This window comes from Zonotrichia albicollis, chromosome 27 (genome assembly GCF_047830755.1).
Source record: "Zonotrichia albicollis isolate bZonAlb1 chromosome 27, bZonAlb1.hap1, whole genome shotgun sequence".
Taxonomy (NCBI): Eukaryota; Metazoa; Chordata; class Aves; order Passeriformes; family Passerellidae; genus Zonotrichia; species Zonotrichia albicollis.
In genome coordinates, this window is record NC_133845.1 from 6,346,763 (window position 1) to 6,370,278 (window position 23,516).

Consider the following 23,516-nt stretch of genomic DNA (forward strand, 5'->3'; position numbering starts at 1 on the left):
GCACTGGGAACTCTGTGGGGATACTGGGGATACCTGGGGGAATGAATGGGCATACTGGGGCTGGGGCACTGTGGGAACACTGGGGGCTGGGGACACTGGGGAGATAATGGGAACACTGGAGCAGGTAATGGGCATAATGCAGCTGGGGACACTGGGGCAGATAATGAGGGGATACTGGGGATAATGGGGGCACTGGAGATGGGGACTCTGCAGGACTGCTGTGGGGATACTGAGGATACTGGGGCTGGAGGCACTGGGGGAATATTGAGGGCACTGGATCATGATGGAAGCACTGGGGGTATGGATGCAGGCGTCACCCAGCTGGGGAATATTGTGCTCTGACTCCAAGATTCAGAAGGCTGAAGAGAAGCTTTATTAAGCTATATTATATTACATTATATACTGTACTATACTCTGTACTAAACTACACTAAAGAAAAACCCGTGATCCTTTCCAGACAGTCACGACACAGCTTAGACCCAATTGGTCAATCAGTCCAAACAACCATCACTGGTCCAATTAACAAATCACTCTTGATAAATAATCTCCATAACACATTTCACGTGTGCCAAACAGGAGCAGCAAGTAGAGCTAATTGTTTTCCTTCTTCTCTCTCACTGCCTTCCCTAGGAAAAATCCTGGGAGAGAATTATGTCTCTCTCTGTTCAGAGAATGTGAATACCACAGTGGGGGAAATGGGGGTTAGAGGGGACACTGTGGGGACAGCGAGGGACACTGGGGGAATAACATGGACACTGGATCTGGAGGGTAGGAATGTAATGGGGGTACTGGGGCTGGAGGGGATTGGAGCACCAGATAATGGGGACAATGGGACACTGTGAGGATAATGGGATTAGGGAGGCACTGCGGGATACTGGGGAGGAATAAGTCACACTATGGGATACTGGGGACTACGGGTGCAGGAACATAACAGGGATACTGGGATGGAATGGAGTGTAGTGAGGACACTGAAGTTGTGGAAGGTGTCAGTGGGGACATTAGAACTGAGGATACTGGGAGGATACTGGTAGCCCCAGTGGAGGGAGCATGGCAGGCATGGACCCCATTAATTCTCTGGCACACTCATCATCCATACATCCATTTTATTCCTATAAGACACCACCTCTGGCCTGGGGAGGGGGTCCAGGGCTGTGCCTCAGTTCCCCCCTCCCCGCCCCCATCAGACCACGCCGAGCTCCCGCAGGGGCTCCCCATCCAGCAGCCTGTCCCAGCCCAGCCTGCGCAGGTCCAGGGTCTCGTAGCGGCCCCTGAGCAGCAGCTCGGCCAGGGCCCTGCCCGCGGCCGGCGCGTGCTGCAGCCCGTGCCCACTGAACCCCGCAGCTGAGAACAGGTTCTCCAGCCGGGGGTGTGGGCCCAGCACCGGGTTCTGGTCGAAGGTGTTGTAGTCGTAGTACCCTGCCCAAGAGCCCCTGACCTTCAGGGATTCAAAGGCTGGGACACGCTGAGCCAGGTGGGGCCAGATCTGCTCCTGGAAATAATTGTGATCCACCGAGAGATCGCTGGGATCCGGCTCTTCCTCCTGGAAAAGGATAAGCTGGGGGTGTCTGATAAGGAACAGGGGGGTGAGAGATTTGAGGGGACCCCAGGGGCTCACCTCAGAGGGGCTCATCCCGCCCAGGTAGTTCCCAGCAGCGCCATCCGGACGGAAATAAGCACCAGAGGTGTCGATGACGAAGGGGCAGGAGGAGCCAGGGCCATTGGGGCAGTGCCAGGTGAACACATACCTGGGGAATGTGTGAGTGTGAGAGGTGCTCCTCTCAAACAGAGTGTGAGAGGTGCTCCTCTTGCCCCCCAGTATGGTGCAGTGGGGCTGGGATGTAGAGATGTTTGTCCTCCCCAAAAAAATAACATTGAGGGGTCACGTCACTCCTAGGCACACTGGAGGGGCTGTGGGCACTGGGGGGATAATTGAAGTACTGTGGGGGTAATAGGACTGGGGGGATAATTAAAGTACTGTGGGGGTAATCGAGCTGGGGGCACTGGGGGAATAATGGGAGTATTGGGAATACTGTGGATACTGGGGCTGGGGGAGGCAATAGGTGACACTGAGGGGGATAATGGGGACACTGGGATTGGAAGTATAGTGACATAATGGGGACAGTGGGGCTGGGGACACTTGAGGAATAATGGGAGCTCCAGGATGCAAGACTCAAGACTTGCAAATAACAAACTGAGGAAGCTCAACATCCCCTGCAGAGGGTGGTGGGTGCTGGGATGTGTATCTGATTCTGTGATCCCCCAAAATAGCACCTAAGGGTTCATGTCACCCCCTCAAAGACAGAGGATGCCAGGATGACACCCCCCAGAATAAAAGTGCTGAGGTGCTCCCCCATGACACAGTGCTGAAGTACCCCCCAAAACAGCAGCAAGAGCATCACCCCCTGAAAACGAGTTCTGAGGTGTGCCCCCACTCTGAGCCCAAGAGCTGCCCCAGCAGAGGGGGGCTGCCAGGCTGTCCCACGGTGAGCCCCAGTACCTCTTCCTGGGCTGGATGGGCAGGGGGGGCTGGCACAGCCCCCGGGGCAGCCCCTCTGCCTCCAGCAGCTTCCCCGCCCAGGCACCCGCAGCATTGACCACGATGGCACAGGCCACGGGCTGGTACTCCAGGCTGTCTGGCATGTGCACCTGGGGGGGCACAGACGGGGGGTCAGGGCTGCAGGGGGGTCACAGGCACTCTGGGGAGCCGGGGGGGCACACACACTCACGTGGACGTATTTGATGCGCGCAGACGCCGGCGCTGACGCCATCATGTAGTTGGTCGAGGTGACAAAAGCTGGAGGGTTTTGGGGTCAGGTGGGGGCTCCTGGGGGTGGCAGGGGGGAAGCCTCGCTGTGCACCCCCATCCCTCACCTCGCACCTCCCCGGAGCAGCTCTGCACTCCCAGGGACGTGGCTTTGCGCCGGAAAGCGTTGAGGAGGGTCCAGGGGTCGAACCAGCCTTCATCCTCCAGACCTGGGCAGGGAAACACGGGGGGAAACTCCTGTGTGACCCCCCCCCAATACATGCACTGTGGGGGGCCGGACCGCCCCTTCCATAAATACAGCCAGGATGAAGGATGCAGCAGGAGGATGAGGATGGATGTTGAGGGGGGTCTCCATGCCCTCCCCCATCCTCCCACATACCATAGGACGCCACAGCCACATCCTCTGTGTTCATCCAGGGGTATTTCTCCTTCAGCTGGGTGGGGGACAGCAAGGTCACCTGTGCCCCTTCATCCCTGTAGATGGCCAACATGTGGAGGAGGGTCAGGATGACCCCCAGGCCCTGAAGCCCCCCTGGGAAGGTCCCATGTGTGTCCCCCACCTCTGCAGCTGCACGGCAGCCTCGAGGGCAGCAGCGTTCTGGGGGGATGCGAGGAACAGGTACCCCCCAGGCCGGAACTGGATGTCGATGGGGGGCTCATTCGGCACCCCAAGGTACTCCTGTAAGGGGACAGGGGGACCACAGTGAGCGGGGCTGGACTCCCCAGATTATCCCCGGCCCATCTAACCCCACGTACATTGATGTTGCGGAGGAAGCTGGCAGAGAATCGGGACATTTGGATATTTTCCGGGAGGGAAAACTGCTGCCGGATCCCCCCCGCCGACAGCACTGTGGAGGCTCTGGAATACTGAAGGATATAAATACCCAAAGGCACTCATACTGATACTGAAGGCTCTGAATCCCCAGAACAGAAGGGGTTCAGGGGGCTCCCCAGGGCCACAGCCTGCCCTGGGCGGGGTGTCTCACCGTGGGGTCCCGCTCCACCACGAGCACCCTCATGCCGTGCCGCCGCCACCAGCCCTCCAGCACCTTCAGCCAGTAGGCCACGGACCAGCCCACCACGCCGCCGCCCACCACCACCACGTCGGCCTCGTCGGGGGGCCGGGGGTCGGGGAGGGTGCCCGGGGGGACCCAGCCGCGCCCGCCGCTCCGTGAGGCCGGCAGCTGGTCCCGCAGGGTCTGCGCCATGCGCTCCAGGGTCTGCCCCAGCTCTGCGGCGGAGCGGGGGCTGCTGAGCCTGAGGGGGCACGGCCGGCAGCCCCCGGTACCTCTGCCCCCCCCGGGACCCCTCCGGGACATTCCCAGGATACCCCTCAGGCTCCCCCCGGGTGACCAGGAAAACGCCCCGAGCACTCTGTGAACCACCAGAACGCTTCCAGTGACCTGGAATGACACCAGTGCCTCCCGCTGGGAGTCCACAGTCCACTCTGGGAATCACCCGAGACCTCCACCAGGACCCCCTCCAGTGTCCCCTGGGCCTGGCGGAACCCCCCAGTCCCCTCTGAGACCCCCGGCCGCCCAACTCTCCCCAGCGCCAGCAGGGCCCCCTGCCATCCCCGCAGCCCCCAGGGATCACTCCAGGCCCCTCTGGCACGCTCCCATACGGACCGCAACCACCCCAGCGACCCCATTCCCAGCGCCCCCCATTCCCAGCTCCCCCCATTCCCAGCGCCCCCCGTTTCCAGCAATCCCGACCCCGCCGTACATCCTCACACCCCAGCAACCCCTCCGTTCCCTGGGACACCCCAATTTATCTGCCCCCCTCCCCATTCCCTGCCATCCACACCCCGACCCTCCCTCCATTCTTCCCGTGTCCTTCCCCTCGTGTCCCCCAAATCCCCGGTGCGGTGCTGGGGATCCCTCGGGCTCTCACCGCGGAAGAAGTCGGAGCTGAGCGGAGCCGCGGTGCGGAGGGGGCGGCCCGGGCCCCATACCGGGGTCCATACCGGGACTCTCCCCGGTTCCGGGGTGCCCCCCCCCAACCCCCCCGCTCCCCGCGCGCGCAGAGCGCGCCCCCATCGCAGCATGGTCCCGCCCCCTTTCCTGTGGCCCCGCCCACTGGAGCGGGCCTTGGCCCCGCCCCTGCCCGCCGCCGTCCCGCCAATGGCGCGGGGGGGCGGGGCTTCCGGCGGAAGCGCGGGGCAGAGCGACGTGTGCGCCCCGCCGGGCCCGGCGCCGCCGCCATGCTCGACTTCTTCACCATCTTCAGCAAGGGCGGCCTCGTCCTCTGGTGCTTCCAGGGCGTGCGCGGGCCCGCCGCCACCGCCCCCGTCAACGCCCTCATCCGCTCCGTCCTCCTGCAGGTTGGGCGGGGCCGGCTGCCGGGGGAGCAGGGTTGGGTGGGGGTCACATACCTGGCGAGGGGGCCGAGGGAGCGCCCGGCTGCCGTGAGGGAGGGGGGCGGTGGGACCCGGCTGGCTGGGGAGGAGAGAGGGGAGGCCACAGACATGGCGGGGAGGCGGGATGGGACCGTCTGCCGGGGAAGGGAGAGCTGCTGAGCCACGGAGCTGGCGGGGAATGGGGACCGGGACCACCTGCGTGGGGCGGGGGAGCCACGGGCACGAACAGCTCTGGGGGAATGGGAGGGGACGGATAGGAGTGGGAGGGGTGGCACACAGTGGGACCACCTGTTGGAGGGGACACACAGGCACGGCCAGCTCTGGGAGTGGGGACGGGTGTGGGGTCACCCATCTGGGGGTGTGGATGGGACCTTTACCTTTGGGAGGCGACACACTTGGATGGGACCACCCGGCTGCGACGGGGCACAGGGGGCACGACCACCCCGCCGTGGGTGGGATCACCTGCCCAGGGCGTGTGGGGTCATGTGTGAGGGATGCTGGACTGCTTTGGGAAAAGGAGGTGACAGGGATGATGGTGGGGAGAGGGGGATGACAGGGGTGAGGGGATGGTGGGTGCTGCTGGCACCCCCGTTCTGACAGCTCCTCTCCCCCAGGAGAGAGGCGGCAACAACTCCTTCACCCATGAAGCCCTCACGCTTAAGTACAAACTGGACAACCAGTTTGAGCTGGTGTTTGTGGTAAGTGACCCCTTCCAGGCACCCCTCTGGTGGCAGGAGGGTCCCTCCAGCCCCCCATGTGCCCCCAAACCTGAAGGAAGGGGATTGCCCCAGAAAACAGGGGGAACAGTTCCTGCTGTGCTGAGGTTTGAGCAAGCAGCTGTTTGCACTGCCTAGGGCTGGATATCAGCTCCCAGAGTGGTTTGGCTCCTCTGTCTCTGGGATTTTGGGGGGTGAGGGGCTGTGATGAGTGATGCAGGGGGATGTTGAGCAGTGACCCCAGTGTAGCCAGGCTCCCCCAGAGGGGGTACTTGGGTGTCTGTCAGCTGAATGCCACTGCAGTAGCAGCTTATTTTAATCATCTGCAGCAGGATTAAAACTAATCAAACCTCAAATAGAAGCTGCAGCCTTGTAAAACTTTACTTTGGCCACAGCTACTGAAAAAAAGCCAGAAATGTGTTATTCCCTTCACTTTATGGCGCATTTAACACTCTCTTTTTTAGTCTCCTGGCACCTTATCTCCATAAATCCACACTACCTTTCCTGTTGACCCACAGATAAGCTAAAGGTTTTCTGCCCTTGCCCTATGTGTCCCTGTTGCCATGAGACAGCCTCTGTGTGTTAGAGTCACCTGTTGAAGCGAAGCTCTGGGCTGTTTTTCACCTTTTTGGAGGCATTTTGAAAACTTGGGCAGGTGGAGCAGAAAGTGCAGGCAGAAGCTTGCCCAAGTTAAAGAGCTCTGAACTAAACAGAGAGGTTTTTGCTTGCTTGCTGCTGTTGAATGAGCTGGAAGTGCAGTGTCTGATGGCCATGCTCCTTGGCAGGTGGGCTTCCAGAAGATCCTGACTCTAACCTATGTGGACAAGTTGATAGACGACGTCCATAAGGAGTTCAGGGACAAGTACCGCAACGAGTTCCAGCAGAAAGGAGCCCTGGGCCTCCTAAATGGCACCTTTGACTTTAAAGATGACTTCATGCGCCTCCTCCGGTACAGAGCTTGGGTTTTGTCTTAAATCTGTGTTTTGAGCAGAGATGGGAGCGGGGGAAGAGCTGAAATCCAGGCTAATGGGTCACCTCCCTGCAGGGATGCAGAGGAGAGCAGCAAAGTCCGAGCTCCCACGGTAATGAAGACGTTTGAGCAGTCTCTGAAATCTCAGAAGACTGTCAAGTGTATGATTGAAACCCGAGGGGAGAAACCAAAGGAGAAGGTCAAGAACAAGAAGAATAAAGGTTCCAAAAAGGAGGGTGAGTTGATGGGGAAGATAAATGGGAGGGAAATAAATATTCCAGAGCAATGTGTTGCAGGCTGTGCTTTCCCAATCCACTTGGAGCTGGACTGAGCTTGTGTTGGGGCTCTTCCTGTCAGGAACTGAAGCTGTGGCAGCACCCACTAAAGCATCTGCGGGTGACAAGCAGCTCTCAGCAGCAGGGGAAAAGGAGGAGCTGACCAAGGATGAAATCCTGCAGAAGAACCGGGAGGAATTCTTCAGGAGACACATGAAAGCTGGGGAGAAGTCCAGGTGGGTGATGAGGGCATGGTCAGTCTGCCTATGCTTTGAACTAGGCCATGGCTGTTGAACCATGTTGAACATTTGGTGAACCCTGGAAGCCAGACCTTACTTTCCTGGACCTTATTTCCCTGATTTCCCTCCTTGCTGAAAAAATTGAGAGAAGACACCTGGGTGTCCTGGAGGGGTAATAGAACCTGATTTTTCTTTGCTGGGAGATGCAGAAACCTTGGGAGCAGTCCAGACCTGTCTTTAGTGAGCAGACAGCATTAGTGCATTGATACATGGCTTGAGGGGAAGTGGTGCCATATGGGGTTAAAGTTCAGATAAATAAACTGGGGATCAGATTGATTAATTTCTGCCTTTTTGGGTAATCCAGGCTTTTATTTTTCACACCTCCTACGGAGGTGATGGCTGCTGTTTCCCTGCACTGAACACAATGTGTTTTTGTCTTTGTTCCACCAGATCTCCGAAGCCCGACGCACAGAAGGAGAAGGGGAAGAAGCCCCGGGTGTGGGATCTGGGGAACTCTAATGCCAAAGTACTTGATTACAGTAATTCTGCTACCAACGGCAGCGCCGAGGCTTGTCCTGTGGAGGAGTTTGACCCTGACATGGTAAGGAAAAGTCAGGCTCTGTTGCTGTTGGGTATTCTCTGGGATCAGCTGGGCATTATGAACCCAGCCCAGTCTCTGTGCCTGGATGAGAAGGGATCATGAAGAAACATGAAATAAGGATTGTGGCACTCAGCCCATAAAGCTGCTTGTTCTCTTTGCAGGCCCTGGGGGACAAAAATCGGGAGCCTGGCCGCCTCTATGACCTGGAGTATGAGAGTGACGATGAAGCTGAAGAGGAGAAAGTTGTCCAGAACTCTTCAAAACCCAGGTAGAGGCTCCCACAGCCCTTGCTTGTCACATGGTTCTTGATTTCTCTCCTGTAACTCCTGTTCCAGTCTAACCAGTAATGCAGGAAGCACAAACTGGTGTGTTATTCCTCTCAGGGCAAGCCCTTCTGCATCTGACCTTTGCAGATGATAATTTGCAAACCTCAGTGTAACTCTTCTGCTTCTCCACAGTGTGAAGAAGGGTGGCCTGGGGGGCATGTTTGGCATGCTGAAGGGCCTGGTGGGTTCCAAGAGCTTGACCAGAGGGGACATGGACCCTGTGCTGGAGAAGATGAAGGATCACTTGATTGGTACGTCTGGATCCGTGGTGTGAGGGATTAGTGGCAGTTCCCTGTGCTCTGTTGGGTGGGCCCTGGTGTGGGTAGTGCCCGTGGTTTGGGATATTCTTGCCCACAGGAGCTGTGGTGGGTTTCTCTCTGACCTTAGAGAAGCCCTTGAGAGTGCAGCAAAAGGGGGGCAGCAGTCAGGTCTGGTGGGAATCCTTCCCTTGAGACCCATGTGGGACGTACATAACCTTCTCAGCAGCACTGACTCCCTGTTCTGTCTTTCTCAAAGCTAAAAACGTGGCAGCTGAGATTGCAGTGCAGCTCTGTGAATCAGTGGCCAAGAAACTGGAAGGGAAGGTGATGGGGACGTTCACCAGTAAGTGTCCGTGTGGCATCCAGCGTGTGGTTTGGAGCTCAGGAGTATTCCCCACGTGTGACACGTCCTCTTTGCACCCCCTTTTTGCAGCGGTGACCTCGACGGTGAAGCAGGCGCTGCAGGAGGCCCTGGTGCAGATCCTGCAGCCGCAGCGCCGCGTGGACGTCCTGCGCGATGTCATGGACGCGCAGCGCCATCGCCGGCCCTACGTCATCACCTTCTGTGGTGTCAACGGCGTCGGGAAATCCACCAACCTGGCCAAGGTGGGACAGCACCCTGGATCGCAGGTGGGGTGATGGGGTCAGGCTGTGTAGCTGCTTTTCTGATGTGCTGCCTGCTGCAGATCTCGTTCTGGCTCATCGAGAACGGCTTCAGCGTGCTGATAGCGGCGTGCGACACGTTCCGCGCGGGAGCGGTGGAGCAGCTGCGCACCCACACGCGCCGCCTCAACGCGCTGCACCCTCCGGAGAGCCACGGCGGGCGCACCATGGTGCAGCTCTACGAGAAGGGGTACGGCAAGGACGCGGCGGGCATCGCCATGGAGGCCATCTCCTACGGTATGTGCCAGGCTGGGGGTGAGGGGTGCTGTCCTGGGGCAGGGCCGTCCTTCACGCTGCCTCCCTGCCGCCCCAGCTCGCAACCAGGGCTTCGACGTGGTGCTGGTGGACACGGCGGGACGCATGCAGGACAACGCACCCCTGATGACTGCGCTGGCCAAACTCATCGCTGTCAACGCTCCCGACCTGGTCCTGTTTGTTGGGGAAGCGCTGGTGGGAAATGAGGCTGTGGATCAGCTGGTGAGTGTGGAGGCTTTGCTCTTGAGAGATGAATCTCAGAAGGTGGCAGTCTCTGTTTTGGGCCCACGTGTTCAAAGAATGAGTAGGAGTTTTTCATTTCTCAGTCTCAGAGTTGTTTATTGTATCTTATCTATAAAAATTTTTCTCTTGTCTAGCCAAGGTCCGCTCAGCAGGACAGACAGAGGCACTCTGACTGCCCCCGTGGTGGTGTTATCTCTTAAAACTACAAACTACATATACAATGCTTACAATTGCTTTCCAATACTTATCACCTATGTTAGACAGTGAGCTTCTACTCTAGACCAATCTGTACGTGCCAACATCACAGCAGAAGATGGAGGCAGAGAAGCAGAAGGGCTGGAGAAGTCCCTCCATCTTGTCTCTGAAACCCCTATTCTAAAAATCCTAACATCTACTTTTTCACCGTGTGATAATTTTATTATTACACTACTTAAACTTCTGTGGCTTTCAGGTCTTCATACAAAGCTGGTAATTTGCTCCAGGGGTCATAATCAAACCCACAGGTGTTCTGGGCTGTGTGCCAGGGTCTCTGAGCCCCCTGGCAGGGTCCTGGCAACTCTGGACACCCAGAGGGATGAACTGAGTTCTCAGAGATGAAGAGGGAAAAGAACCCCTGTAGGTTTTAACAGAGAATTGGATGGTGGCAGCACCACAAAGGCATTTCTTGGATCTTTTTTCTCCCTCAGGTCAAGTTCAACAAGGCCCTGGCTGATCACTCCATGGCCCAGACACCGCGGCTCATCGATGGCATCGTCCTCACCAAGTTTGATACCATCGATGACAAGGTAAGGAGGCTGCTGAGGGGATTCAGTACAGAGTCCTGAGTGATTGGAGGGGAGAGATGGGAACAGTCAAACACAGGCCACTCCTGCACTTTCTCCTTGTGTTTAAGCCATTGAACCAAATTTATAAGTCTGGTTTCCACTCCTGGGGGATGAATGAATGAATGAATGAATGAATGACAAGCTCCCTGAGGGGGAGCAGTGGATTTCATGGTGCTGCCTGTCCCCGGCAGGTGGGTGCTGCCATCTCCATGACCTACATCACGAGCAAGCCCATCGTTTTCGTTGGTACCGGACAAACCTACTGTGATCTGCGAAGCCTTAACGCCAAGGCCGTGGTCGCAGCGCTCATGAAGGCCTAAACACCAAATCGCTGTGTGCAGATGTCCCAGAAGAACCTGCTTTACCCTGTCACCAACTAGTCTTTCCCGTGTAGTGCAGAACAGAATGGAGGAATCGCAGCATGAGGAGTACTTTTTTTGGATAAACCCACTTTTATCCAGAAAAAGCCCTTCCCTGGGTTCCTCTGTTCTGTGTCCAGTGACGCAGGCTCCCTTGCGGGGAGGCCGAATCCAGAGCTTTGTATTGTTCGTGCTGCACGGGGGGGTGGGTGGTGCCAGGATCTGCTGTGCTTTTTGGTGGGTTTGAAGGCTTTTCATTGAGCTGCTTTTGATTTTTAGACCAGCTTAGGGAGGAGGCAGGAGGGACTTGGGCTTAAGGGCAGCATTAGATCTGGCTGTTAACATTGCTGCTCGTGGCAGCTCCACCGAAGCTGATAAACCAAAAAAAGGTGATGGCCTGTGCTGGGCTGGAGGGGACATGCTAAATTGCCTTAAAGTCCCCCATATCTGTCCTCACCCGGACTCTGAAGCAGGGTCCCCAGACACCACGTATTTGGGCAGGAGCTGGAGAGCTGCAGCAGCCAGGTCAAGAGGAGGAAGGCAGCGTGCCCTGCCTGGCTCCTGCCCGCTGGTCTTGGCGTTATTTGCTAGTAAAAAGGAAAAAAAAAAACCAAACCACATTAATACTGGAAGAGAATGGTGGCTGCTTGCTGCTTTCCTGCACCCTTTCTCCCCGCTCCGAGTGCCTCTTGATCCCGGTCGGAAGTGCTACACTGATAATACAAACCTCTGACAATGTCTTGTAGCTCTGTATTGCAGATGTGCTATAGTGCAATAAATTGAATGCTGTCTGCTAAGAGACATAATTTATATAAAATAAACTTCATAATTTGTTCTCTGTGTATAAATGACTTGCCTCCAGCCAGGACCTGTTTCCTACTGGGTTTGGGGTAGATGAACTCCCACCAGGAGGGGTGAAAGGGCCTTTAAATGATACAGCAGCCAAAGTTCAGTGAGCAGGCCTTTAATACAACTTCAACATACAAAATACTGTACAGTAAAAAGACAGGACTAGAAAACTAGAGCTTCCAGTAAAAAAAAAAAAAAAGCTCAAGTTTCATTTTTAAATTGAAATACAGAATATAAAAGCACTAGGTATGAAGTTAGAGGAGGCTGCAGCTCCCTCGGGGACACCGCGCTCCGCAGGCACACGCAGCCCCAGTAAAACCACAATTACTGTGTTAGCCCAGCTGTTCATCCGTGCTGGCTCTGTCCTGGCCTCGTCCCTGCTGGAAGGGCCCTGGCTCGGTGCTGGACAGCAGTGGGACAGTGAGTGGTGGGCTCCGGCCTCCCTGAGGGCTACTGGCCTGGCCTGGGCCTGTCCCAGGAGCCCCTGCCACAGCTCAGGGCCTGGGCAGGGCTCAGGCTCAGGGGCTGCATCCTGTGTGGAAGCAAAGGCTGAAAACCTGCCTGGGACTCCAGGGAGCAACACAGGGTGAAGCCCCTTTGCTCCAGAGAGCCTTCCTTACCTTTCACCTCAGCGTGGGCAGCGGCAGAGCCGTTCAGCTGCTGCCCCTCCTTGGGCACACCTGGGGCAGAGCAGAGACCAGAGTCAGGTGGAGAGCCAGCTGCCCATGTGCTGGTTTCACACAGCCTTTCCTGGCTGGGCTAACCCTCAGAACCCACTTCCCCCATTTTTATGAATTATTAGTGATGCCTCTTGTTTAAATGCATTGGCTCAGGCTGAGCAGCATGAGGGTCAGGGATACTAAATGCCCCTTCACTAGAAAGGGAACAAACAGCTGCACATGAAAAGCAAAGTTTGCAGGCGTGGGAGGCAGCACAGCTGTCTAAACTGTTAAAACATACAATGTTTTCATAAAAGCAACCCGCAGATCCAGCTACACTTAGAGACACGTTTGCTTTTTTTAAAAAAAGGTTTCAGGAATCTTTACCTAGCATGGAGAACAGGGGCTACAACTCCTGTCTATTGTGCATGGTGCCAGCCAAGGGTCCCCCAGCCCAGCCCCTGGCCCTACCTGCTCGGCCCCGCATGGCAATCTCGCTCGTCAGCCGCTCAAAGTACTCGGGCAAGTCAGCGTAGTCGTCCCCGTAGGAAATCACTTTGATGCCTTTGTCCAGCATGTTCTCACGGAGCTTCTTGAACTCATCCACATCCCCCCTCCGCACCAGCATGAAGTGCTCCAGGTCTGACTTGTGCTTGACAGCCTCTAAAAACAGGGCCTGAAACGTGGTGTCATCAACTGTCCAACCACAGCCCAAGAAGAGGAAGGACTTATTTTCATACAGCTTCTGAATCTCTCGCTTTAAGAAAGGGAAAGATGTTCTTGGTCAAGGTGAGCTTCATCCTCCCAAGAGACAGCACCTGCCCTATCCCTGGGAGGCTCTGCAGCAATGCCATCCTTCAGCAAGTGTGCGAGTGTGACTGTGTTCACAGGGGTCTTAGGGTGAGGGAAGAGATGAGGATCTGAGTTTATGTTTTAGAAAGTCTGATTTATTTTTTTATGATAAATATTATATTAAAACTATACTAAAAGAATAGAAGAAAGGATTTCATCAGAAGGCTGGCTAAGAATAGAAAAAGAAAGAATGATAACAAAGGCTTGTGTCTCGGACAGAAAGTCTGAGCCAGCTGACTGTGATTGGCCATTAATTAGAAACAACTAACATGGGCCAATCAAAGATCTACCTGTTGCATTTCACAGCAGCAAATAACCATTGTTTATAGTTTGTTCTTGAGGCTTCTTAGCTTCTCAGGAGGAAAAACCCTAAGGAAAGGATTTTTCATAAAAGATGTCTGTGACATGGGAGGTGTTCCAGCACTGCAGCAGGCCAGGGAATTCGCCCTCTTCTTTCCCATATCTATTAATTCTCCCCCACCCTCTGAGCTCAGTGTAAGCCCAGCTGAGCCGTGCCCAGCTGGCCCAGCGTGGCTCACCATGACCTCGGTGTTGCGCAGAACGTTCTGGTAGCCGGCCGGGTGCAGGACGATGCCGCTGGGGTTGGTGTAGACGCCGTGGATGTGCAGGACACTGAGCTTCCTCTTCTCCTGCGCCCACTCCAGCACCTGCACAGCACAAACCCGCAGCAGCGTCCGTGAGTGCATCAGCACTGCTAAATGTAACGTTTTGGGGAAGCATTCCTTCCTCATCTTCTCCATCAGCCTCCACACCATGGCCTGCAGCCACAGCTTAGCGTGCTTGTTTGGGTCAACACTTCAGCTGACTGTGAATGTGATGAGCAGACTGAATCAAAATGCCAGATTGACCAGAAAAAGGGGAAAAACCTACAAATCTTCTATCAGCATGTTTCTCAAGCCTACCAAGTTGTATTTTGTGGCCCCTACTGGCTCCGAGGGAGTCACCAGCTGAGCTGACCTCCATTTCAGACAGCTGCTTCTGAGGCTCTCGGTTTACTCCTGCAGACCTCAGCTCGTTTAAGCTTGCAATAATTAGAATGCTTACTTGTAACACTGTAAGTACTTCCAGCCATGTAGATTAAGAGGTCACGCAGGAAACGTGAAGCACAGAAATGAGAATGAAAAGAGAGCAAGGAGTGCACAGGACACAGACTTTGAGGGTGTTTAACAAGCAAACAGAAGGATGAGATGCTCCCCACCAGTAAAACCTGTGACTGAGAGATGAGGTGGGCAGGTGCAGAGCTCAGGGTTTCACAGCCTGACTGGGGCAGGAGGAGGGATTTTTGCATAAAGAGAGTAGCTCTGAGAGTGCAGCAGGAGGAGCCTTTCCAGCCATTGCAGGAAGAGGACATGGGGCAAGAGGGGAGCCTTGAAGGCTGCAGCCCTGAACACCCATCACAAAAAGCACTGTGCAGCACCTTATAAAAATAAAAAGTTCAGCTTTGCATCTTGCATGGAGTTTCTCATATGGGCTAGAAACATCAACCCGAGCCTTATGTGGAAGCAAGGCCAAGCCAGAAGTTTCAAGGACAGAGATCAAAGAAATAGCAGGCTTAAGGACTCCTCCTGAGCACTGGATGGCAGCCAGCAAAGCAGCGTTCCAGAAAGGAGCGTTCCTCCTCACTCCTTGCTTGCTGCCCTGGACAGAGCCTCTGCCTGGAGCTTGTCTGCCACCAGTTAAACCACTACAATCACAACAATGCCCTCAAGCAGCATGAGACACATTCTGCACCACCACAGACCCTGACAAAAGAAATAATCATCCTTTACCTTCTTTTCATCAGTCAGGTCAAGAGACTCAAGGTGCTTCCCCTGGTGTGCTGCATACAGCTCCAGCAGGTTATCAAAGTTTGTGGTTAACACAAGGGCCCCATTCTCCATCAAGTGAAGCACAGACTGAAGCAGCTGCTTCCCAGAATCTTCCATTTTGGATTCCAGGTCATCAAACACCTCGTATAAACAGTCCTTGAAAAAGGTTGAGCGAACGTTGCTTGTGCGCTGAGAAGGGGAGAAGATTGAGATCAGAGCCAGCCCTGTAACACCTCACACCAAATGGCCCCATGAAAAACTGCCCACGTTTCCCAACACCCTGCAAAGCTCTGGGTCCTTGTAGGGCAAACACAGAGCCTTGGCTGCACCAGGGTGGGTGCTCTCCTTCAGTGTAGTTGTAGGATCACAGAATCCCAGACTGGTTTGGGTTGGGAAAGACCTTAAAGCCCACTCTGCCATCTCATCCCACTCTGTGCCATGGGCAGGGACACCTTTCACTATCTCAGGCTGTTCCAAACCCCTCCAGCCTGGCCTGGAACACTCCCAGGGATGGGGCAGCCACAGATTCTCTGGGCAATCTCACCCCCTTCACAGGGAAGAATTTCTTCCCAACATCCCATCCATCCCTGCCCTCTGGCTGTGTGAAGCCATTCCCCCTTGTCCTGTCACTCCAGGCCCTTGCCCACAGTCTCTCTCCATCTTTCTTTTCAGCTCCCTTCAGGTATTGGAAGGCCACAGTTAGGTCACCACCGAAGCCTTCTTCTCCAGGTTCAACAATCCCACTGCTCTCAGCCTTTCCTCATAGGAAGGTGCTCCATCCCTTTAATCATCTTGGTCCAGGTGAAACACCCAAAACCCACATCCACAGCAGGGTTATGTCCACAGGCACCTGGCACAGTAAGTGCACCTGTGGTTCCTTGTGCACAGAGGAATTGTTGGGATGGGGCACCATTGCTGGAGAAGCAAACCTGGTTATTTCCAAAAGCCAAATCCTGCCCTCAGGGCAGGTACAAGCACACTGACCGGAGACAGCTTCTGGATAAGGTCGTGTGCAACATGGACCAGGTTCTTGTCTTCGTGAAGACACTTCTGGAACCTTTTGCTCTCCTCATCTTCCAGGAGATCAAAGTCAATAGCAGCATCCAGGAGGGCCTGAATCAGCCCCTTCCAGGACTTCAGCGCTGGGACCTGGGGAGCAACTGCAGCACTAATTCCTGTCCCAATCACCAACACAAGTTCCCGAGGCTTCTTGGTTTTGAGACTTGGCAGCAGCTTCCTGCAAAAGGAGAAAGGAGCACAGCTGGTACCACCATGAGGGCAAGGGTGTCTGGGGTGCTGGCACATGCAGCCTGAGGGAGAGGGAGGTACCCTGTGCCTAAATTTTGGATCAAATATCCATTGGGGCTCTCTGATAAACAGAGCATGAGAGGAGCAGCTTGGTATCCTTAAAGGACAGCAGGCAGCTGCATGGATCAACAGCACAAATGCTCCCAATACAAGGTCCCTAATTACAACATTTTGGGAATCAAATCTGTTAGCAGCATGGTTACTGGGGAAGTCAATGATGCCCTGGGGTGCTTCTGCAGCAAAGCTAATCCACTAAAAATCTGGAATAATGGAAGTCTATTAATAAAAGTTACATGGAGGGCTGGAGGGCATGGGAAAGGAGTGGTGAGCACGAGAGAATGAGACACACACACGCTCTGTGTCCCGAGATAAAACCTGTGTCAGATCCCATGCAGGTCAGAAATGTGACCTGCTTTAAACAAGGTGCAGAACAGGGGCCTTGAGACAACAGCTCCACTTATCCCAGCACAGACAAAAGCAAGGGAAGGCTTCCTCCAGCCCCAGTTGGCTGAGGAACCCCCTCAGCTGTACCAGCAATCCCTTCCCTATGATGCCTGAAATGTCAGCAAGATGCTCAAGGCCAATTTTTTAGAATACCCAGATGATACAGAGTCACATGAAAGGGCTGCAGGGCTGTGTTCTCCTTATTCCTCCTCCCCTCCTCCCTGTTTTCCTGGCTTTACACCTGCACAGAGCTTTTAAATGTGACCTTTATCATTTATTAAGCAGATGGGTTGCTCCTTGCCTTGCCTTGCCTGGTGTCCAGCTGCTTTCTGCAGCAGGGACCTGCTGCAGCTTCTCAGGATTGGAGCAGCAGCCTGGGAAAGCAACTTGTATGGAAGAAATGAGCTTTATCAGCAAACACGTGATATTTAGTGAGAAGGGGAGAGGAAACCAACACCACACAGATGGAGCTGTGCTTTGCTCAGCCCCTGCCTATGAAAACAGACTTGTTAACCCTTTCCTCGAGGAGAGTTCACTGTTACTGCTGATAAACAAGGTTTAATTTTAGGACTGCAAGCCTTTTGTGAGGAATAAATTAGTATTCAGGCTAATGAGCTAGTATAAAAAAACTACTGGAAATACAGGGATTGAAATCCAAAATAATAACAAATTACCAAAATAATAACAAATTACCAAAATAATAACAAATTACCAAGTCTTAACGTCCTGCATACCTGCCCTGCTGATAAATGTACTTGTGTCTACCTTGATATCCGGAGCAAGGAAAAAATTATCTCCCAATGTCTCTTCTGCACATTCCAGGGTCACAGATCAACCTCAAGACCATACAGTACTGTCCTGCAGCCCTCCAGAACTTGCAAATAAATCAAATTAGTGGGAGACAACCCCCCAGCTGAATTAGCTGCTTGTTCACAACAACTTTTGAGCCTGCAGCAGCCATAGTCTCAGTCTCTGACAGACAGAATTTCCCACCAGTCAGATTCCACTCACAGAACTGTAAGATCACCTACTTCTAAGCACAGGGAGCCTCAGAGTGAATTATTTACATGTAGCTGAACCATACTAATTTGAGTAACTCTGTCCTCCTGGAAACCACCATCCAACTCAAGCAAAGAAGCACAACCACCGTGTCTGACCTGACAGTGTGACTGGGCAGGACAGCAAAATACAGCTTTGAGAGTGACCCCATCCTCTGGCTGAGGGTTAAAACCCCAAAAGTACATTGTGGCTGTGAAGGTGTTTGTTCCACAAACAGCAGGAAAGCCCAGGGCCCGGCCAGCAGCCAGCACACAGCTCTTGGATCAGGAAACGAAACAGCCACGGTCGCCAGGGGTCACAAGCCTTAAAGAACAATGGCAGGCAAAGGAAAAGGCTCTTGTTAGAACAAATTCACTGGAGCATAAGGAAACTTACCTGGGCTTTTTTGCAGGTGGCATTCCATCTTCCAACAGTGTTTCCTTGCCCAGGCTCACCGTAGAAGCCATCCAGTTTCTGTAGCAGACAAATCACCAAAGGGAAGTCACTGCACATGGACACCACCACAACAACGAGGTTTTACAGATCCAGCTTTGCACATGTGGATAAATCTTAGGTTTGTTATCGTTCCAAGATCACCTCTGGGCTGAGAATTGCATGTTTTTGTCTCTGAACTTTGTCCCACAGTCTCATCCTCTTCCTTAACCTCTTTTACCATAAAATCCTTGGCTGTTTTTCCCAGGTGTGATTGCCTCAGCAAAACCCACTTTGCCAGACCCTTTGTTCCACCTCAGCAGCTCGTTTTCCTGAGAGCTGGATCTTGGAGCAGCACTCCCCCCTTCCCCGCAAGGCCCGTCAGCAAACTTGCTGCTTGGGAAACAGTGGGAGGGAAGAGAAGACAAAGAGATTTTTGTTGGCTCCAAAAAGCCACGGAGAGCATTTCATTCCCTGGTGATGAGAGAAGGGTTTCCCAGCCCGCCATGAGCCTGCAAGCACTGGGAAATGACCTTAAAGCCCACGGGAAGGAAGTGCAGCTTGAGAACTCTTTCAACAGTCCGTCACATAAAACACAAAAGCTCTGCCAGCACGCACAGCTCTCCCACTCTGCTTCTCCCAAATAAGTCTATGAAAAGGGAATGAGAATGAACAGGACTGTTCACCCTCCTCTGCTTTCTCCTTGCCAATTGTAATGAAGAGCCCATCAAAAACTCGGTTAGACAAGGGCTTTCGGCCAGAGGAAATGCTGAGGAAGAGCTGCTGACCCAAAATCACAGAATTTTTGCAGGTTTTGCCATCTCAGAGAGATCTGAGAATTCTAGAGATGACATGCTGTGATTGCTCCCTGGCAGCCCAGCAGGTGACAATGGCAGGTCTCTCCAGGTAGGACCTGCAGGTGTGGGCATAGATCATGTGAGAAATCAGCCAGTATTCCAGGAAAGCACCTCCTTTCCTTGCTGGATGATGAGAACAGGGCAAAGTGACACTGTCAGGAGCTCAGATACACTGTGTGTGCGCAGCCTTTGCCCTCTGACCCCTTCAGAAAACTTTATACAATGGCATTATGGATTGGTTTGGGCTGGACAGGACCTTGTGTCGTTCCACCCCCTGCCATGGCAGGGACTTTCCACCACCCCACCTTGCTCAATAATAAATCATTGTACCAACAGCAGAACACCTCAAAGAGCTGATTTTCACTACCTACCTCCTGAAACATTACTGAACACATGCTGCTTATCACTCTAAATAATCACATTTTATCTTACTGGGCCCAGACTTTGGATAAGTGTCAAAGACCCTCAGCAAGTGAGGAATCTCCTGGTTTTCCCCTCTCTGTGCATGCCAGGCAGGGCTCCTCCATCACACACTTGTGGACATTGTACCCTGTATTTTCCCAACCCACACTCAGCCCAGGAGCTCAGTGCTGCTCTGACAATGAACCTCTGAACCCCTGAACACCTGAATGCTGTCAGGTGAACTGTTTTGGGGGGTTACATCTCCAAAGGCCAAAGCAGTGACTCTCAGGAGGAGCTGCTGGACACAGAGCTGTCAGATTCACCTCAAATCCCTGCTGAGTGAATGCAGCCAAGCACAATCAGGATAAAGGGGGGAAGAGCCCCTCTTTTTCCTTCCCAGGAGGGTCCCATCTCTCCTTTTGGATTAGCTGATTTTTCTGGAAGGACAGGCTGCTTCCACAAAGCCAGCTGGATTTTATTTAGTGGTGCAAAGATGCTTTAGATAAGGCAGGCACTAACAATTGATAACAGGAGTGTTTCAGAGGGAAGTTTTGAGCTCCTGCTGGTGCCAGGTCTGCCTCAGCCCCTATGCTACAGCTGAAGGTAAATCCTTCCTTGCTTTCTAAATTGGATATAATTTAAGCTTATAATTATCTTTGCATTGTGAATCATCAGCTGAGGCTCGAATATCAAGGTTGTTTGTAAACTCCCACCTAGAGCTCCCCTGTTTGCTTCCACCTGCCTCAGCACAGCTCCCATCTCACTCACCCTGCACATTCCCATGCTATTAACAGCAGGAATGGAGCCATCAAATCAATTTTAAGTGCCTCTAAATGACATTTCAAAAGCAATTTTAAACTCAGGAAAAAACACCTTTTGGAATTATAATCACCTTGCAAGGTTTTCTGATATAATGACCTTCAACCTTCAAGTCTATTATTCAGTGCAGAGAGCCATAAAGGAACAAAAAACTCATTATAAATACAGCCCAGTTCCAAAAAAGTTATTACAGGTCTTAAAAAGAATTCATGGGGATTCAGCCAAGAAATAGAAACCTCTGGTTTTTAGTCCTGGGGAGAAACTCTGCTTGCTAGAGGGATGGATGGTGCTGGCACAGCTGAGGTAGCCAAAATTAAATGGAATTACCTCAGAGCATGACACTGCCATGGGAACAAACCACAGGTTCCCCTGGGAACACAGGTGCCATGGAGGAGAGGGAGCCACAGCACTCAGAAGATAAGAAATGTCTCTCCAGCCTTCTTCAGACATTGGGGACTTTGCAGCTATTTAGACTACAGGGAGTGAAGACTGTAAACACAACACTCCATGGATTCCTGGCTCAGCTGCCCCGTTCCCCTGTCCCAGCCTGCTCCCCATCACTTTTATCAGGGTTAAAGGAGACTCCCTGTGTGGGTTTGCTGCGTTCTCTTTCTCCCTCCACACCACAAAAATCCCTCAATTTATCCTAAAGCCTTCCAGACTTCAGCTTTAAACTGTGCCCAAGTCACCAAAACTGGAGAAACCCAACCCCAGCAACTCCCTGTGTGACACAGACACATCACGTTGGAAATGTGAAGGTGTATCCCAGGTAAAAGCAAACACCTGAACACCACGTGTGTCAGACAAAGGCTGAAGTTCACACAGGGTGTGTATTTACAAAAACCTCTCTGCAGCTCTGCAGAACACAACCACACCACACAGCCAACACCAGAGCCCAACCTGCAGAACTGAAAAGGGGAATTAATGGAACATTTTCTCCCTCACATCAAGGAGAAGTTGCTGCTGTACCCAACAGAGAACTAAAGCTGCACCTGGATGTTTAAAATTGAAGCCAAGTGATCCAGCACCAGGCTGGAAGATGGGCTCCTCCAGAAGAGCCCCCACAAACTCCCAAAAGAGACAAGTACAAACCTAGTGCTCGTCCATCATTTTCAGCTTCTCTGAGTGTTGAGAACTGCCACCAGCAAAGATGTCATTCCCAGCTTCTCTTTCAATTCAGCACTTTAGGGTGTTGGGACAAGACAGTGTAAAAGCCACTTTGTTTCAGCTGAAAGTTGAGCTGTCCCTGGCCAATTCCCAAGCCTACCCCTCCACGTGGGAGCTGCCCTGGAGCTGGATCAAAACCATCCTAGAAAAACACAGGCTCCAGAGACAATGGGACCGAGGACAAGCCCTGCTCCTGTCCAAGCCACAAAAACACAGGATTCAGCCTCCTTGGACGGGAGTCAAAACACACCAGAGGATTTTATTCAACGCTGTGATTCTCCACGTGCTTCCCCATGGCTCCATGAGCAAGGAGAGGCAGTGACACAGCAAAGCCTGGCGGAGCTCTGCATCCCACAGAGCCCCGCTGCCTTTCCAGAACTGACTCTGCCGAGGGACGCGGGGAGGGGGGGTCACGCCTTCGGCTCTGCTCGAGCCCTTACCTGTGCTCTCCGTTGTGCCCTCCTCGCTAAAGCTGCGGGAAAAGCAACAACACGGGCATTCAGCGGGCGGAGAGGACGCCGAGGCTCCCTTCCCACGGGGACACATCAATAAGAACGAGCGTTTATAGAAGGCGACGGCGGGGCCGAGCCTCGGCCGGGCCGCCCGCGGCTGCCGGAGGTTTCCCGGTCCCCCGGCGCTCCCCCGGCCCCGCCGGTCCCTGCGCTCCCCTCAGGCCGCGCCGTCCCCTCAGCCCGGCGGCCATGGGACCCCCCCCCCCCGCTATGGCGGCCGCCGTCGCTATGGCAACAGCTCCCCCCGCGCTGTCTCCATGGCAACCGCGCCCTGCCCGCCCCCCGCCGCTGCCGCGCGCCCCGCACGCACCTGGCGCCGCGCGCGCGGCCCCATTGAGGAGACACCGCCCCGCCCCGCGCTACGCCCCGCCCCTTGGCACGACCTGGCCACGCCCCCTTCCAGCCCCGCCCTGACTCTGGCTGGCAGCGGAAGGGGCGGGGCCAGGCGTGGGAACGCGGAGATGCTCTCGCGGCGCTTTGCGCGGCTATAAAAGGCGCGGGCGCATGCGCGGCGCAGTGCTGGGCCGGGGGCGGCGCCGAGCGGGTCCGTCCGTCCGTCTGTCTGTTTGTTTGTCCGGGCCGGGGCCGCGCTGGGTCGGGCCTGGCGGTGCCCCCCTTCCCCTCAGGGACTTCTCCTCCGCCAGCTGCCGTTGTCTGGGTTCCTGTATGTGCCTCCGCGTCTCCAGCCCTATGAGGTACACGCGGTGCCTGGGCCTGGACGGCCGCTGTGATCCCTTCAGGAATATGTGTGGCGGAATTTGGGTGTACTTAGAGCTTTCCAGGAGAGAAACTATTCTGTTTTCTGGGTAGCTGCGCACTGTTCTGTACTGGCACCGTAAATGAAACGTTCATGGTGGTTTTAGTGACAAAATTAGGTTATTTTCTCCTCAGAACTACCTTTATTTGACCCTGCCTTGTAGCACCTTGTCTTTGCTGTTTGTTAATTCCACAGGCACTCCTGTAAGCCACAGGTTCTGAAACTCCTGCTGTAGGGATTTCAGCGTGCTGCTGCTGCTGATCAAGGCACGCTGTGAATAGAGCTGTGCCTGCTTAATTACACCTTTAATAATGATTCTGTTATTGCTGAGGTGGGGTGGAGGTTGATCCAGGTGGTGCTGCCGTGTGGGGTTTAGGGTTTGTGGGTTCACCCTCACTCAGGTTCCCTCTCTGGGTTTCCAGGTGGCGTGAGGTGACTTGCCCTCCTCTGTCCTCGGGTGAGGAGTTGATTTTTGGGGTGGTGGCAGCAGTGCTGGGGCAGGGACTGATGGGAAATGGGTCCCAGTGGGATGAGAGGTGTTGGTGGCGGCCTGTGGGTCCCTGTGGGGCTCAGTGCCACTCGGCCTTGGGCTTTTTGGGATTTGGCCAAAGGGGCCAGCTGGTGTCCCCTGCTTGGTGGAGAGAAAGGCAGCCAAGATAGTGGCAGGGGGTGGGGAGCAGCCCAGTGTCTCTCAGGGAGTTCATTGCATTTTGGGCACACACTGCCCAGGTTCCTCT

The 23,516-nt window shown here is 54.2% G+C and overlaps 3 protein-coding genes across 3 annotated transcripts; 1 reads left to right on the forward strand and 2 right to left on the reverse strand.

Moving 5' to 3' along the window:
* Nucleotides 1–652: 652 nt before the first annotated feature.
* On the reverse strand, nucleotides 653–4,826 carry FOXRED1 (FAD dependent oxidoreductase domain containing 1). The gene is made up of 10 exons (XM_074559391.1): nucleotides 4,658–4,826; nucleotides 3,751–3,995; nucleotides 3,521–3,631; nucleotides 3,325–3,443; nucleotides 3,144–3,238; nucleotides 2,872–2,973; nucleotides 2,727–2,794; nucleotides 2,498–2,646; nucleotides 1,616–1,745; nucleotides 653–1,540 (listed from the first exon to the last, which is right to left on the reverse strand). The coding sequence occupies exons 1-10, from the start codon at nucleotides 4,809–4,811 to the stop codon at nucleotides 1,181–1,183; spliced, it is 1,533 nt and encodes a 510-aa protein (XP_074415492.1). The 5' UTR covers nucleotides 4,812–4,826; the 3' UTR covers nucleotides 653–1,180.
* A 75-nt stretch (nucleotides 4,827–4,901) lies between these two features.
* Nucleotides 4,902–11,529, forward strand: SRPRA (SRP receptor subunit alpha). The gene is made up of 14 exons (XM_074559390.1): nucleotides 4,902–5,087; nucleotides 5,738–5,821; nucleotides 6,625–6,788; nucleotides 6,885–7,045; nucleotides 7,167–7,320; nucleotides 7,774–7,924; nucleotides 8,086–8,192; nucleotides 8,383–8,501; nucleotides 8,767–8,853; nucleotides 8,944–9,116; nucleotides 9,197–9,410; nucleotides 9,487–9,650; nucleotides 10,358–10,456; nucleotides 10,687–11,529. The coding sequence occupies exons 1-14, from the start codon at nucleotides 4,968–4,970 to the stop codon at nucleotides 10,813–10,815; spliced, it is 1,926 nt and encodes a 641-aa protein (XP_074415491.1). The 5' UTR covers nucleotides 4,902–4,967; the 3' UTR covers nucleotides 10,816–11,529.
* Nucleotides 11,140–22,261, reverse strand: FAM118B (family with sequence similarity 118 member B). The gene is given in 9 exon segments (XM_074559393.1): nucleotides 11,140–12,122; nucleotides 12,125–12,252; nucleotides 12,324–12,383; nucleotides 12,834–13,119; nucleotides 13,754–13,882; nucleotides 15,005–15,232; nucleotides 16,028–16,280; nucleotides 18,230–18,307; nucleotides 21,951–22,261. Coding segments are annotated over 8 exon segments (1,242 nt in total). The 5' UTR covers nucleotides 18,301–18,307; nucleotides 21,951–22,261; the 3' UTR covers nucleotides 11,140–12,035.
* Between the last annotated feature and the right edge of the window lie 1,255 nt (nucleotides 22,262–23,516).

What these genes read in the sequence shown, in the direction of transcription:
- FOXRED1 (XM_074559391.1), bottom strand. Translation starts at nt 4,811, where the DNA reads ATGCTGCGATGGGGGCGCGCTCTGCGCGCGCGGGGAGCGGGGGGGTTG. An exon ending in TGTGGCTGTGGCGTCCTATG is followed by an intron (nt 2,974 to 3,143) that starts GTATGTGGGAGG and finishes TTCCCTGCCCAG; the next exon opens with GTCTGGAGGATGAAGGCTGG. An exon ending in CCCATCCAGCCCAGGAAGAG is followed by an intron (nt 1,746 to 2,497) that starts GTACTGGGGCTC and finishes CACATTCCCCAG; the next exon opens with GTATGTGTTCACCTGGCACT.
- SRPRA (XM_074559390.1), top strand. Translation starts at nt 4,968, where the DNA reads ATGCTCGACTTCTTCACCATCTTCAGCAAGGGCGGCCTCGTCCTCTGG. An exon ending in GACTTCATGCGCCTCCTCCG is followed by an intron (nt 6,789 to 6,884) that starts GTACAGAGCTTG and finishes ACCTCCCTGCAG; the next exon opens with GGATGCAGAGGAGAGCAGCA. An exon ending in GGTGATGGGGACGTTCACCA is followed by an intron (nt 8,854 to 8,943) that starts GTAAGTGTCCGT and finishes CCCTTTTTGCAG; the next exon opens with CGGTGACCTCGACGGTGAAG.